The 16,992-nt window shown below is 43.5% G+C and overlaps 2 protein-coding genes across 7 annotated transcripts in view; one reads left to right on the plus strand and one right to left on the minus strand.

Moving 5' to 3' along the window:
* The window catches only part of TMEM266 (transmembrane protein 266), an 89,306-nt gene extending 83,836 nt beyond the window's left edge, over window positions 1-5,470 (plus strand). For all 6 annotated transcript variants that reach the window (XM_040076982.2, XM_040076985.2, XM_040076981.1 and 3 more), the window contains one exon: window positions 4,701-5,470. In XM_040076982.2, the coding sequence (XP_039932916.1) occupies window positions 4,701-5,269 (569 nt within the window). In that variant the 3' untranslated portion in view covers window positions 5,270-5,470. The remainder of the gene's footprint in view (window positions 1-4,700) is intronic.
* Window positions 5,471-5,902: 432 nt separating this feature from the next.
* ETFA (electron transfer flavoprotein subunit alpha) overlaps window positions 5,903-16,992 on the minus strand; it is a 29,204-nt gene continuing 18,114 nt past the window's right edge. Inside the window, exons 10-12 of the mRNA XM_040076987.2 lie at window positions 10,097-10,162; window positions 6,787-6,867; window positions 5,903-6,000 (exon numbers count right to left, since the gene is read on the minus strand). Of these exons, the coding sequence (XP_039932921.1) occupies window positions 5,962-6,000; window positions 6,787-6,867; window positions 10,097-10,162 (186 nt within the window). The 3' untranslated portion in view covers window positions 5,903-5,961. The remainder of the gene's footprint in view (window positions 6,001-6,786; window positions 6,868-10,096; window positions 10,163-16,992) is intronic.

A 16,992-nucleotide genomic window follows, 5' to 3' on the forward strand; every position in this document is an offset into this window, starting at 1 on the left:
ATATATATGTCTATCCCATATATATGGGGATAGATACGAATTTATATATATGTGTGAGAGAAACTGTACTCATTTTATATTTCTTAGGTAATATAAATCAAGGAGGTGTGAATGGCTATATACATCTTTTTAGTATGTATCATATGTATGATGTATAACATGGATCTATCTCTGTGTTTCGTGTATAGGTATTATATTATAAATTATATCCCTATATACAAATTCCCCACATAGATACATACAGATGGGGGGAAAGTGTGTGTTTGTGTAGATTTATTTTAAAACATAATTATAACATATACCTTTTAGAAATGTATATATTACTGTCTGCATATACATTTTTAAATCTATTTTATGCATGTTATTGTGTGTATATTTTACATATGAAATATATACTTGTTTTTCTGTTATGATATAGGTACATGGAAAATTTTATATAGGCTTATCCTAGATCTTCATATGTATAAATGGGGCTGTTTATGTGTATATACGCAGACAGGTAAAGATCTGTGTGCTACATTGGTATTTTATATGTGTATAAATATATGTAAAGATACATATATAGATATCGGGAGATATATATGTGGGTAGGTATGTGAGAGCCTGTTTAAATACATATGTGATTTATACATTAGAAAGGACATGAGTATGTATATAAACTGTCTTATATACAGAATATGCATACATATGTAGATATATTATGAAGGGAAAACATAGATATATGTATAGAGACATTCCCCCTATAAATATGGATGTCTTTATATAAAGCTATGTATATATGGGTATATAAAATCTGTATATATGTGTGTGAGAGACAGTCTATATATCCATAGACACATGAGTACACAGAGACCTATTTTAAAAATGTACACATAGAGGTATAAAGTATTGATTTTATTTGTGTCTATCCCTCTCTATACATCCCCAAGCTCTACAGGGCTATATATATAAAGATGTATGCAGGTGTGGGGTATGTAAAAAGGGAGAGGTGTGAGGGACCATGTCTGTGCATCTACATACATACATAATGTAGGGATGTGGGGGTGTCTGTGTTCACATAGAGCAATGATGTACTTTATATATATATATCCCTGTATGTACATTCCACGTGTCTACAAAGATACTCGCGCGTGTGTGTGTGTGTAAGCACTAGAGATATATACATTGTATCCCATTTATGGGGCAGATATACACACCTATTCCCCCATCTATATGGACACATGCATATATAACATTGGGGGGATACTCTGTATATACCTATGTATTTTATAGTATGTGTAGAGATAGCCATATACACAGGTATATGGTACTGTTTATATGGTTCTGTTTATAGCTGTATATCCACATAATATACATTGAGATATGTTAAAGGGGTGGTGTAATATAATTTTATAGGTATAATATGCATCAATGGTGTTCTGGATAATGTATTATGTATGTATGTCCTTATATCTGCAGTCCCCATGTACACACAGATTTATAGATGTGTGTGTGTATATATATATATGCATATGTAGATACACATATGTGGAGGTGTGTTTTGTTTAAGGAGAACAGACTGTATTTAAAGGGAATATTGTGTGTTCCATGTATCAAAGGTCCATATGTCTGTATGCTGTATTTTATAGGGGACTCTTCATCCATGTACGTATTGCCTGTATGTCTACAGAATGATTGTGTGAGAGAGACTCTGTGTGTATGTGTGTATACAATGAGCAGGTGTATACAGGCATATCCTATTTACTTATAGATGTGTGTGTGTATATATATATATATACACATACACAAACGTCCCTTGGTATTAACCGCCATTATATAGATAGCAATAAAGATATATCTGAGTTCTCAAGTAAAAGTACAATGTATTTTTAATATGTATTTATATGTACATGTATCTTATAAATAAATATACACACATAGATGGGATTTTTTAAATTTAGTAATAAATAATTATGTATATTTAAGGTGTGGGCTATGTATTATAGTGTATATGTGTGTGTGTGTGTGTGTGTACAATATTCTATTTGGAGCTCGTGTATGCATGTATTGCCCGTACCTGTATGGAGAAATCTAAAGATTATGTGTATATACAAGGGAGAGGGGGAGAGAGGCTGCATTGATGTAGTGATGTAGTCTGTAGCATAGGTATGTGCCTGTATATACAGGAGTGCAGCACTGTATATAGATAGAGTTCCTCTCTCGATACCCTCTGAATGCCTGTGACAATGTCTAACAAGGTGTATGTGTATGTCCACATCTCACTGGCTGTGAGATATATGTGTATTTCTGTTACATATAATGTGTATGTCTCTGGGTGTGCAAGCATAGTTGTAATGTATATACTGAGATATACATTGTCTGTGTATGGACACATGGTGACGAGTCTGTGCATTTCTACAGAAAGGTAAGGCTGTGCAGGTGCTAGTGACAATGGTGTGGAATTAAAGAGGGGACTAAACAGTGCATCTATAAAATGTCTGCATATTCCTAGGGAAAATGTATTATTATAGGGGGAACCATGCACTACAGTGTGTGTGCATGTATATGTAAAATATTATATGGACACACACATCCTCCCCATATCTGTATGGAGAAATCTATGCATGTATAGATTATATAGGTTTAAATTGGGGCAGGTGCATATATGTAGGTGCATATTGTATTACACATAGATTTGTATCCCTGTGTATACATCCCCATAATAAATGTTGCTGTCTATAAAAAGGTGTATGTATATAATTTTAAACACATATAAAGGTGGGGGGATCATGTTTAGCTATAGTGTTATACATGTATTATATGTATATCTTATATTTTGATACATGTGTTTTATATAGATCTCTGTATATTCAGTCCGGATTTATACATACACATCATAAGACATAAATACTCACACACAAAGGCAAGTATACATGTAATTGTATACATTCTGTTTAAAGAGTAACAATTACATTTTTAAATGGGGAGAACAACTCTGTCCTATAGATAGTACACAGATATATATTTTTATATATCTGTGCACACGTGTGTGTGTGTGTGTGTGTGTATACACACACACACACACACACATTTATAAAATGTACATATAGATGTATAGGTCTAGTGGACTAATGTATAGGTATATATGGGGCACGTACGCGCGCGCGTGCGTGCATGTGTGTGTGTGTGTGTACCCATATCTATATATTTAAAGCTATATATAAAGATTAGGTACATATAAAATTAGGGGGGTGAGAGACTGTAGAGTCACCTCTAGAGGTGTATGTCTGCATATGTATAAAGAGAGGTATGTAGAATTATATAGTGCTCTATAGCTCCCCATAATATACTTGGAAAGCTGTAAAAAGATACATGTAAATGTGTGTGTGTGTACATATATATCTTTAAGTAGATACATATACATAAAAAGACTATAAGAGGGAGGGGGTGCTCATGTATAGGTAAAATGTATTCTGTATATCCCTGTAACTATGGTCCCCAGCCATACACACACAGAGTGAGAAATCTGTATTTATAGATGAAGGGTAGTAGACCTGCATGTGAGAGCACAGGTGTGTTCTGTTTACAGATAATAATTCTATGTATTTAAAGGGGAGGCATGCATTAATAGTCTATATAGGTATGTATGTGTACTGTATCATATATGGATCCCCATGTAGTCTGAAGACATTAATAAATATGTAAATACAAAGGAATAGGTTCATGTATAGATATCATCTCTTACACACAGACCTAGCCAATAAATATATATATACACACATACAGAAAAATATGTATACATTTCTATAGAAAGGTGGAGGGGTTGTATATATTTTATTTACTGGTGAATAACTGTCTTTCAAGGGGCACCACATCTTGTGTGTGTATAACAGAAGGTCTGTGTACATTGTATTCTATATGGGGCTCACACAGACATAATTCCTCATCTCTCTATAAAGATCATCTCTATATAAAATGGGGTGGGGAGAAGGGTGAGAGCCTGCATCCATACACCTGTGTATTGTATGTAATAAATGTGTGTGTGCTCAGTATATACAGATATGTGGTATTAGGTATTAGTGTAAATAGCAGGACATACATAAAAGGCATGTGTGCATAATTTAAGGACTGTCTCAAGAGAATGGGGTCATATTATCATGTGTAGGTATAAATGTGTGTGTTTGTATATCCCTATGGGTACACACAGACAGAAAAAACAGCACAACTTGAAGGGGGTTGGGCTGCATGCTGTTGGAGCAGTAACTAATTCCAGGTATTTAAGGGAGGGCCTGTAGGTCCCTATTGCCTGTCCATGTGCACATGCAGGCAGAAAGGAGCATAGATGCAGTTCCTTATGCACACATAAACAAACACCCCTTCAGGTATATGACCAGACCTCCAGGTGTTGGTGTTTGGGAGTGACTGACATATACACGCACATATATGCGCATACAGTGTGTGTCATATCTGTGTACTGCTCTACCGCTGCTCCCCCTATAACCATAGAGAGCTGGTGAGAGAGAACAGGGCTGTGTTACTGTATATGTATATATTAATATACATCTATAGATGGACTAAAGGGGGTCTGTGTACTACAGTGTGTGTGCAGTTCAGCTGGCCCTGTGTACAGTGCTCCACATGACCTCGCTCTAGCTCTCTGCACCCCTCTGCAGCCCATCCCCGCACGGGCTCTCAGGCGCCTCTGTGCTCTGTCCCTGCAGACAGCGGCGTCCCCGAGGCCGCCATCTGCGTGGTGACCACGGCCGCCATCGACGTGCACCGGCCCAACATCTCCTCGGAGCTGTTCACGGTGGAGGTGCCGCTGCGCCTGGGCAGCACCGGGACCTCGGCCAGCCTCACGTCGGGCAGCGCCTCGCGCTCCACCGTCAGCTCGGGCACGCGGGGCTGCAGCGAGAGCAGCCAGACCCTGGGCTCGTCCCCGGACTGCAGCGCGGCCTGCGAGGAGCCGGCCCAGGCGGGAGGCGCCCGGCAGCGCGCGGCCCACGCCGTGGTGCAGGAGCTGCTCTCATCGCTGTCGGAAGAGGCCCGCTTGGCACAGAAGGGGCTGGATCCCGTCAACCTGAAACTGCCCAGCCCGGCCGGCTCCGTGGGGGCCAGCCCCGACCTGGGCCACCGGCTCAGCGTCTACAGCCGCAGGAACCAGGAGAGTCTTGACGTCTTCCAGCTCAAGCCGCTCCTCGACTGCCCCCAGGGCGCCCCAACCATCGAGGAGAAGTATGGGGCGCTGGGGCCCCCAGAGCCACGGCTGGGCAGGGTTCCTGAGGCGTAGGGCCAGCCTGGGGGAACGGGGACTCCCGTGGAGACACGCTCACCCCGCTGGCCACGAGGCTGCCACAGGTGAGGTGGCAGTGCCAAAGACAACCCGTGGCATCTCCTGCAACGGCCACCGGCCCAGGGAGAGGCCGGCGTTGCCTCTGCTCACCAGCGTCTGTGGCACGTGACCTACCTGCCCTGCCACCAGGCCTGGGACAGCTGGGACCTACGGTGGCCATCTGGGAACAATGGACCTTCCAGCAGTCTTAGGCCAGTACGGACCCCCAGTGCCTGGAAGGACAGACGGACTGTGCCGGGACCACCACGGAACTGCCACCAGTCCAGGGCCAGCACAGCCCCATAGTGCCTGGGGGCAGGACAGAGCTGCTGGACAGCTTGGGCCCAGCCTGGCTCCCCAGTTGGACCCCCCAGCCTGACCCTGCCCAGGGCTGAGCATGGCTGGGAAGGGGGTGGAGATGGGAATAAACACTGACAAATACATACAGCCTCTTGCTGCTTTCTCTTACCTGCCTTCCCCGCCTTGCTTTCTTCCATCCCGCCACTCCCTGTGCCATGCAACTGACCACCAAAAACCCCCAACAAAACCAAAAAATAACCATCCCAACATCACAGTGACCGATCCCACCTCTTTCCAGTAAAATCTTTTATTTGCCCTTACTCCACAGCACCGGGTCCCATCAGCAGCACTCACTTCTTCTTCAGGAGCTTTGTCATCTCTGGCACCGCCTGCAAACACCAGTGCCAGGGTAGCAGTGCACGTTCCCCTCTGACCCCCACAAACTCGCCCTGTGCACTTCCCAGCCCTGCAATTACACTGCCCACCCTCCCACCCAGCACAGCACTCCAGGGGCTGTGGGTCACCCCAGCTCACAGCACTCCCCACTTCTCTCCTGCTGAATAAAGCCTCTTAATTATTTAAGAGAGCTACATTTCCATTAGGTGGAAATAATGCATTCGTACAAAATTTATTAAGGTAATTGTCTACATGGTGTTTCTTTGGAATGTGACTTTGTCTCCGGCTTACAAAGAGGCCAGTGCTCACCACGGAGCCAGCGGGCATTATTTCAGGAATGGCATTAAGTGCTGGCAGAGTTTCTGCCCGTGCCTCCACAGAGCCACGACGCTCCCGCCCCTTACACGTGTGGTGACACACAGGGGACAGGCCTGGCTCTGGGCTCCTCCTGGCCATCAGTCAGTGAGGCACTAAGCCCAGGCACAAATAATCAACTCTCTACTTCCAAACTTTATGAAGTTTAAAAATACATGCAAGCACCTATGTGCAGTTATTTCCAGAACGGTTCAACCTCAGGAAACCAGAATTGAGGCAGGCTGGCTGTGACACAACCTGCTTGCAGGGATTTGATTTTGAGCGCACAAATCCCGACATCGGAAAGCGAATTTTTAAACTAGAACCCAAATGCCCTCACACAGACATTAACAGTCATTAGATTACATTACGTAAGCTCCTGTCAGCTCTCCCAGAATTACCCTGCACATCGAGTTTAGCCTCACCTGAAATAAGTCTGCTACCAGTCCATAGTCTGCCACTTGGAAAATTGGAGCTTCTGGATCCTTGTTAATAGCAACAATGGTCTGCAAGCAAAGGTAAAGCACCATATGAATCTAGATAGTGAACATCCTCTGGGGCCAGATTACAGGGCCAGGTCTTAGCCTGGAAATGAGCTGTATTCTCTCCAAGCCTCCAGAAGCAGAAGATTTATCTGGGCATTTAATATTTTCCCATCTCAAAAACAAACACCTCCTTCCCTCCACATACACCACAATCCCCCTGAAAGAAAAAAAAACACAAAACAAACCCTCCTTTCCCTGCTCATCATACACATCTCTGTTATCTTCCCTGCTGAAAAGCCTAGAAAAAATGTACTACAAACAATTATCTGCACATTCGAAGCTGCACCATTGCAGAAGTAACCTGGAGGCAGCAGTTACAAGAAGCACAAAAAAGCCCTGCCCAAAGGCCTCTGTATTTACAAGGGGACGCAGCATTGATTTTGGCACACTGTAAAAAACAGGACGACAAATCCCAACACAATGATCCAGAAAATGTCTTGGTTTAAACTCTGCCATTCACTGTCTGTGACAACTTCCAGCAAGTTAAGCATGGGTGGGTGTCCTCATGAAAATCTGCAGCAGGATGGGGAGCACTCCACAAAGGAAGGGAAAGGAATCCCAAAGCAAACCCAAAAGCTGCCAGAAGGAGCCCAGAGCACAGCACGGGGCAGTGCCTGCCCACTCCACTCTGCCAGTGGGAACAATGGTTGGGAGCTCTGACCCAAAGGGCAGCTGAGGCACTGCTGCCACACCCACAGGGAGCCACACTCCACTCAACGTCCAACAGAATGAATGGCTCACTAAGCAGGGGCCTAGTGGTAGTAACTCAAGGAGAAAAGTTTACAAATCCTGTGGTTTTAGGCCCCAGAAATGTTATTTCTTGGCATTTCGTTTGTCGCCTGAGAGTCCCTGTAAAGGACCCCACCATGCACACGAGGCACCACCCAGAGCACTGCCCCTGCCCTCAGCTCACAGCCGAGGACGTGCACGTGCTGCAGCAATGCTGCCCTTGAATGTTCTCCCATTGCTTTATTTGCTTCACTTCAGTCACCCCTGTTTGCAAATGCAAGCTTCCCCCGACAAGCTGCAGTGCAGGAAGTGAATCCAGGCTGTGATCCCTCAGGGTGCTGGCCCAGTAAAGACTTTCTGTGACCCTCCTGACCCTGCCATTCCTTGCAGGACCATCCACAGGGGCTGCCAGCTCTGTCCTTAGCACAAAAATAATATAAAAATTGCTTGCAAAACTGTCTGAAGCTTTGCTTTGGCAGCCTAGTCCTTCCTCTGCCTCCTTTAGCTGAAGTAACTTCAGTAAGATCTGGTTCCCTACCTCGTGGCTAACTCAGGTAGCACAAAAGCGTCACCTTGCTCACAACAGAACTTTGTGAGTTAAAACTGAGTAAGAAAAGACAGGGGAACTCTCACGAGGGAATTGGAAATAAGGAGCGAAAGCAACAATTCTCCAGGTCTCCTCAAAAGCTGCCTTTTCTACCTTGCTGTAAAAGAACAAATAAATTATACATTTCACTTGGTAGAAAGCATCTGACTGCTTTGGAAAACGTGTCCTGAAGTGTCCAAGTTCACAATGCCAGGTAATTCAGAGTGCTGAGGGAGGACAGGGGAAGTGTCAGAGAGCTCCTGTGGCTGCAGAGCTCTTTGCTGGGAAAACTGGATCTTTTCCATAACTACCCCACTTAAATGCTTCAGCTAAAAGGAAGGCAGAACACATTGCAAATGCAAGTAAATCTTAATTTTACAACAGACACATTAGGTTACGCTAAAAAACTGAGATATGGGAGAAACGTAAGGGGTAAATAAACACCTCATATCAACAAATTTCCTCTGTTCTTACAGCAGAATACCTCAAAATAAACGTGCCTTTGGAAAAGCCATAAAAGCAGAGGTTTTGCTGTTCCAGTATAGGATAACATCACTGCTCAGTGTTTTTGGAACAAAGGAAATTCTGGCTCTTCAAGTCAGAGGTTCCCAGTGCTGCTGGCAGCCTTAAGTGAGGTAAAGCAGCAGATAAACACAGAGAGGATCACCTCAAGTCTTCATGCAGCTTCTAATATCCAGCTGTCAGCCAGTGGCTGCTGCTCCTCCCACTGCCCATCTCCTCACTCGGCCAAGGGCACAGCTGGAGACTGAATTCCGAACAAAGCCACGTGTGCCACGGTGCCAGGGGAGCTGAGCTGTGACTGTCCCTCTGCTGCTCTGCAGGCACGAGACACTGGCAATGCTGTTCCACCAAAGCCCTTGGGAACACGCTGCCACCACTCCACTCCCACTTCTCAAGAGAGACCTTCACCCACCATCACACACCCTTAACATTTTGAATTTGCGGTTTTTTCTCCACTGCGTCAACTAATGCTAACACCACTCGAGTCCCTGCTTTTACAAAGCTTATCATTTCCCCCCAAATATTTATATAATACATAAGAAAAAAAAATGGTAAGAAAGCAGAGATCATCCCACCACAGGGGCTGGTTCCTGAGGACAGTTACCAATCACAAACTCACTGCTCTGTGGCTGCTTAAACACAAGAAACTACCTGCTAACTTCTGCAACCCTTTTCCTCAGCTCTTACAAACTATTCCAAGTTGTGGCTCGGTTAAGATCATTCCCCAAAAGTAGAAATATATTAAATACATATCCTTTTAAAAAATTACTGTGGGAGGCAGGACCTCCAGTTTTTGATGTCTGGCATTTGATAGCATCAATCAGCAGGTAACTCTGCTCCTCTTTTTAAATGCTGCACCATGGGCCAAACTGGCGATTCCAATTTTGAATTATTTGCTTTGGCAACTAATGAGTTAAACCTTTTAAAGTTTTACTGCCGTTTTATAGCAGGTTTCCATTTGAATGGCTAAATGCAGGAATGTCAGAAACATCTTTTACTTTATGGAATAGTAAGTTCATAATTCAAATTGCACATTGTTATGCATGAATTAATATGTCATAGTGAAATAAAGGCAAATGGAACTATTGTATAGAATTCAGGCATATGTGCTTTGGGTTGGTTTTTTTTTAAACAAAGTCAATTAGCTGCTTCCACTGATCACTTTGGGTTGTAGTGCAAAGGTTTTTCTACTGTGTGAGATGTTCTGCCACAGTTTTTTGGGTGTTTTTTTGTCAAAGAGTGTTTTAAAGCAGCAGGAAATATGAAAACCATTTAAAGCACTGATGCAAAAGCAAGGGAGTCAACTCGTTTCCTTCCTCAGAAATCTTTTCTAGTTCATCCACCTTCACATACCTTGCTGTCTTTCATTCCAGCCAAGTGTTGGATTGCTCCAGATATTCCCACAGCAATATAAAGTTCCTAGGAAAAACAAGAGACAGACATTTTTGGTCCCCACAGCACAGTCTCAGTAAGCTCTCCCCCACCTTAATCCAGATCACTACATGCAGCAGATTTTACATGACAGTAGCTTTCAGTACTAAAGGCAACCGATGGCTGATTCTCTTCCCCACCTGGGGATGCAATGTGACTGCAAAAGGAGAATCCCAAAGGAGCATCTAGCAAAGACAGATTTGGGAAAAAATAAACAAAGCCTGCATCAAAAACATTCAACACTGCTCAGCTAAAGGCCAGGGCAGTCCATGTTATCCATGACCCTGCACATTCCCAGTGCAAATATTAAGGAAATAACCTACAGATGGATAATGCAGATGCCCCAAGAGCAAATCAAGGCTTTTGTTGGAAGGCCTCAGAGCCTTTACCTAGAACAGAATGCTCAAAGCTGGAATTCGGGTGTTAGGCCTTTGAGAGGTTCCCTACAGAGCAGGATAAACCTCTGAGGTAGCCAAGTGGCTGGTGCACTGCACACCTGAGTTTGTGTTCCTTGCCCCAGCCATCCATGTCCACGTGTGCTGAAGCCCTCCTCCCACACAGGTACAGAAGGGACACCAGGGACAGCTCTACACTTTCACATCTCCAAAGAGTCTCACAGTCAAAAGAGATGAAAATTTCTAAGTAAATAGAAGTATAGCAGCTGCTTCATTCACAGCTGAAAACTCTTACTTCTCCTTGGGCTGGAAGTCATCCATTCTATCATCTATCCAAAACAAAGGCGATTTCAGCTCCCTGACAGTTTTTCCAGTAGCACAAGTCCAAGCAAGCAGTCAGAGCTGTACTCTTTAGCTAACTAATATTACAGAGAAAACTAAAGAAAACACTTTTCACCAACTCATTCAGTAACAGAAAATCAGCACATAAATTTAGTTAGGGGCTCATCTATCAAAAGCAGTTAAAACGTGGTACTTCACACATGCTTAGAAAAGACACAGCCTCAAACACCAACATAATTTCTCTTTTAAAAATACTAAGGGTATTCCATATCTAAGAAAATATAAACCTAAGTGAACTCAATAAATACTACTGGGGGGACACAGGAAGGGTAAGAGGATCAAAACCCATCTTAGCACTGCAGCTGAAACTGCATTACAGTGAAGTGGCTTTTAGCATGGCAGAGCCAAGCCCAGCTGTGGGACATGCACAGCCCTCCAGAGGGGAGGAGCAGACACAGGTGTTCACACACACACCACAGAGGCTTCTGCCACACAGGCCTCAGAGTCTTTACATCACTTAAAGAAAGAAGGGAAGGTTCCTTTCTGAGGTTTCTACAGCTACAGGCTCTGCTCACTATATTGTTTTTTAAATTGGAATAGATAAATGAAATTTATGAAGTCTTTCTGTACTTTTATACAAAAAGCTCTCTCCTGAAAAAAAACGAGGGGAGAGGAAATAAAGCAGAAACAAAGTATTTCCTATCAAAAAGGCTTCCTTTGACATTGAAACATGGAATCTAGTCCACGTTCTTCCCCAAAACCACACAGCCGGTGAACACGCTCAGAAACTCCTTGGCCTCAGCAGGCTTTTACCAAGTGGATTACTATTAGAGGTCAATCCATTTCAACCACAGCTGCAATGTAACATAATATGTCCACATTAGAACTCATAGTAAGAATGCAATATTTTAATTATACCAAATAAAAGAACAGATGTTACAGGAGAAATTACTCTACCATCAGGCTGTCTTTAATACAAGCTCTTTTTAAAGACACATTACCGTAATTTGATTTTTTTTAGAGCAATTAATTAAATGCCAGTCATCCAGACTACCAGATACTCTTATCAGTCTGCTTAACATTGTGAAGCTCAATCTTTGGAGAGAATCCAGCTAACCAGGAGCCAGATGCCTATAAAAATATTCTATTAAAATATCTAGGAAAGACAAGGATGTTTCATTAAAAGGACATTTGTAAATCACCAGGCCTGTCTAAAAGCATTTATTACACATCTAGGCCATGGCCTTCTAGGTTATGTGCTTTTGGCTCCCTGGTTCAGACAAGTGGTCCTCTAACCCTGACAGGAGAGCACCTCAGCAATGTTTTCTTACAGAGAACACACAGGACAGCATGGTTCTTACCCACACTTCTGTGCTGTAAAAGGGACAGGACTGCTTAAATCCTAGTTTTAATCTATTCTGCAATTCAGTAGGAGGGACCCAAAGGACCCGCAATGTGTAAATGATGAAGCTTCAGGACTATTCACTGTCATCCTGAAGAGATTCCAACTGGTCATCCAGAGATGACAAAGCATTGAGAAATTCAAAAACCTTATTTATTTTCTGAGTAATAACCTTGTTTTGATATTTTCCCTGAGATCACTAACTTCTATCAGGCCTTTTGCTGAGTGCTGTCATTGCTGTGGCAGAGTTCCAAGTCCCAGGCCAGGACCATAGCCCCAAGCCCCGAGGGAAGCAGAAAGGAGCTGGGTACCCCAGGGCAGAGTCCCTTCCAGAGCAGGCTGGGCCAAGCTCTGCAAGGAGCTCTGGGTTCTCCAGGGCAGGAGACCCACACAAGGCACAGAACAGCTGAATCCGAGCCTGGGTCACACCTCTCAGGAGCCAGATGTGGCTTTACACCCACTGCAAGTTCCAGCTTTTGGAGCTCTGGAAGTTGCTCTAATTACTGCTGTCAGGCAGCTGACCCACAGCCCCCAGGTACAGGCACTTACAGCCAAGTCCAGGACGTGGAACAGCATTTATCAACTCCCCAGTACTGGGCATTGGCAGATTTTCACTGGAGGGCTGCTGCCAGCACTGTGCCACGAGAGAACGGGCAACAGAACAGCACACACACATTCCAGATCAAAGGTTCACAGCACTGTGAATGAATGAAGTGCCAAAAGCAACTGAGGTCAAGGAAGTGAAAGTTTTGGTGGTATATGGACATGACATCAGGTTAGAAAATTGTCTTGGCTCTCAGTAACTTCATTTCACACAGAAAATACTGTACAAACATCACAGCCACGCCACAGATATTTTTATGAAGTGGCTGGCAGACATCAGCACAGGGAAAGGAAGAGCAGGAAAGGGGAACACGTGGCACAGGACACTGAATGCACCCAGCAGCTCAGACTGTGCAAAGCAGAGGACAAGGGGCACCTTGGGGAAGTACCAACGCTCCAGATGTGCTGCTGCTGGAAGGGCTCTCTGCATCAACAGTGGGCAGATGTGAAGGGGAGCACCAGCACCCACGAGGGCTACAGCAGCAGCCCAAGGTGACTGTGCCAGCAAACTGGCACAGAGGCCAGGAGGGCTTGCATTTGTCCTGCCACACAATGCCCTGCACTACTCCAGAGGCAGACACGACCTTGACAGAGACCTCCAAGTTCATAAGCACAGATTTGCATCACAACCACCCTAAAAAAACCCCCAACTCCAGCTCCCAAATTTATCCTATTCAAAGTCAAGACTCCAAATCAAAACCCCACCTTCTCAGTTGCTAGCTAAAGTATTCATCTAGACTTATATTTTTCCAATGGGAATGACCACGGTATGTCCTAAGAGTCATTACATGTTAATCACTAAAATTAAAAAACATCCTCCTTAGCCATTCCCTGAACTCTATTCCTGCTTCAGACATACCCAGTGTAAATACTGGCAGGCCACAAGCACGAACCTGCACGTGTCTCAGAATCCATACAGCTGTGTGGATAAATGCACAGGAGTGCTGGATGTGAATGATTGCAATTACCAAGATACCAATGCAGTTATTTTCCTGTGCATACAGACTCTTGCAATTTTTAACAGAATAATTTGTGACATATATTACTTCATTTATGCTTATGAGAATATTGAAATATGCCTTAGGCTGCCTTGGGGCAGTTAAGGGACATTTGCTTAAGAAAACTACAGGAAGAGTTTTTATTTCAGCTCCCAGAGCCTCTGAATGGTGCTGTGACAGAACACAGGGCAGCCACAGGTGCCCCACAAGCTGAGGTAGTTACTTTGCAAACATGTTGGCAGCTATTGATCTTTATGACAATTTTTGAATAATGCTGAAAACCTCCAATGCACATCAATTTATCATCCTCCTAATGGCATGCTTTTAAACAGGCCAGTTTAATAAACCCCTCTGGCATGCACACTATTTTTGAAGGCAGCTCAGATATTTTATTTCCTTTGCAAGAGCGAAAAGACAATGAAATTAGAAAGAAATCTTTGTGATCAAAATTGGTTTGTACAAGAGATTCCTTCCAATTACAAGCTATTAAGCCAATAAAATATTTTCTGGCTTGACAGTAGTTCATCTCTATTACTGTATATCACACACTTGTCCAGTACGTGATGCAGCTGAACCCACTCCATTCAAGAAGCACACATCACTAAGCTGGAGCCCAGCTACAGTTTCTTTTTCACTTTAAGAACCTTTGATCAGCCAAGCTGTGTAATTACTCTTAAGCGTGGTTAGGGTGTCTGCTGGAGTGCAGGGCCATACAGCAATTTTTTTCCCCCTCTCTCCAGGGAAAAGCACATCAATTGCTTTCAGCTAAATGCACTCACATATGAATATTTTAGTACAATTTAATGTTTCTGCACCAACCCCAAAGGAGCAGAGCATCAATTTGTGAACATAGTTTTCTTGGAGTTAAAAGCTGCGCTGGATAATGCAGGATGAAAGGGGTTGTCAATCCTCAGCTTTTTAGCGAGTCAGAGAAAGACAGTCTGTAAATTCAGTCCCAGCTGCATACAAACAGCTCTCTAAAGTTTGCCACCATAAAGCTACTTTCCAACAATAGTGAATTATCAGAGGAGATATTCCAAAAACAATTTCCCAAGCACGGTTGGTTTTCCCAATGCTATTCCCATCTGCTTCCTACCCAACAGCCCAAGCATTTACAGCAAGCAAAGTGCACCTGCTGGTCTGTTAGCAACACCACAAACCTGAGGTACAAATAGCACATTCCTACAAAGCGCTGAGCTGAACACAGCAGAAATTACCTACTGTGCTTTTGAAGAGAGAAACCTTGGTATCTCAATATTCCCTTTTATGTGCAACAAATGAAGTAATGAAGATCTTATAAATGATAAACAGAGTAGAACTTTTTTTGAGAAAGTACAATCCAGACAAGAGGAGTGACAATTCTCATGATGCCAAGGGAACTAATTAGTTTCTTCTGTTGTTAGTCATTTTAGGTAAGGGCCAGGGAATAAAAAAGAAGCAAAATACTAGAATAAAATATGTTTTGTTTCACTTTCCTTATGCTTCCTCACAAGAGAGTGATAGGAAACAGCAGATAAGCTAATCTCAATAAGCAAAGGATCCCTAAGAAAGCAATGGGAAATAATTCTCAAGTTAGCATCTACTTCTTACAAAGAAATACGAAATACAGGAATTATGTAAATGATGTGATACGTGCCTCTGCCTTCCCCAAAGCAAAATGACAAGTGCTAAAGAGCCACTCACTGCAGTGAAAGGGATGCCCAGCAGAATAGTGGGGGCACAGAGAGGCTGAGAAGGGATCCAATCCTCTTGTAGAGGAGGGGGAGCAACAAGAATTCCACCGTTCTTCCACAGCTTTGGTGCCTTTCAAGTGAACCAACATCTCACTCCTGTGTCCCAGCTGAAGCTGCACCTCCTAACATGCCTCCTTTCCTCTCACTATTACTGTCAATTCCTGGCAGTTGTAAATCCGCCTCCTTTTTGAAGCTCCTTCCATCTGTGACAGCCAGAGAGATCCTCTAACATGAAAATGAAGCTGCAGCAGTTTCCTCCAGCCATCACATATCAGACCTACACTGAATTCCCCCCTGCCTTGCCCACATGAGGTCTCTCAGCACATGCACCTGGCTTCTGTGCAATCATACCACATTTCTAGCACAAGCATTTAGCCCAGTGTGAATTATTACTACACCACATATTTCCTAACTTGTGCCTTCCTGAGTTTTCCACCTCAGTTTCTCATCATCTGTTAGTGTTTTGTATCCAGTGGTGAAAGCAACAAGACAGCAGCACCTGAACACCTTAAAATAAAAAAGAAAATTTTAAAAAAATAAAGTAGTTTTGCCAGTTAGGAAATCCTGCAGCTGAAACTATGGCAGTTCTAGAGTTAGACCCTGAAAGAGCACTAATTTTAGAAGAGAGAACATTTAAACTCTGAAGAGAATTATCTAGAAGGACACTTTCAGGCAGCAGCTGATCCTTCCCAAGGGCAGAGGGTAACAATATACACACAAAAAAAAGCATCTCTCAGTGTCACAGAGGTTCTGGCTGTTTCTTGGACAAGAAGTTGAGTGTGAGATAATCCCAGTAACGAGCCCACCTGCCTTGAAACCAGAGGGAAGGATATCATTAATCAGAACAGGCTGCCAGGGCAAACCTGGGAACAGCCTGGCATTCAAAGGCACTGCAGTGTAGGGCCTCCCAGCTGGACCATGGATGCAGCTCCAGAAGGAGGTGTCCAGGTCCCACACAGCCCTGGGAATTCACCTTTCCCAGCCCAAGCTGCCTCAATGGCACTGGACCCCCACCAGTGACCATGCTGAAGTGCAGAGCTCACAGCCCCAGGAAGGGGTTACAGCAGCTGCTTTCCTTTTCTCTCAAGTCAAGGGTTTATTTTATGGTTGAACATCAGACAAATGGCACAAGTCCCTGAGAAAGATGACATACTGCTTTGCATGTTAGAAACGTTGTTAATTGTGCCTTGGGTAAGGAAAGCTAATACTGAACTAATAAATGAAGCATTCGTGTTCCATTTTCAAAAGTTTTAAATAACTGGGAAAACCAGGTTTTTGTTTCTTTCTTTCTTCTCCACACCTGTTTTGTTCTTCTTTCTTTCTTTCTTTCTTTGTGAACATGAGA

Source organism: Hirundo rustica, chromosome 13, assembly GCF_015227805.2.
Source record: "Hirundo rustica isolate bHirRus1 chromosome 13, bHirRus1.pri.v3, whole genome shotgun sequence".
NCBI lineage: Eukaryota > Metazoa > Chordata > Aves > Passeriformes > Hirundinidae > Hirundo > Hirundo rustica.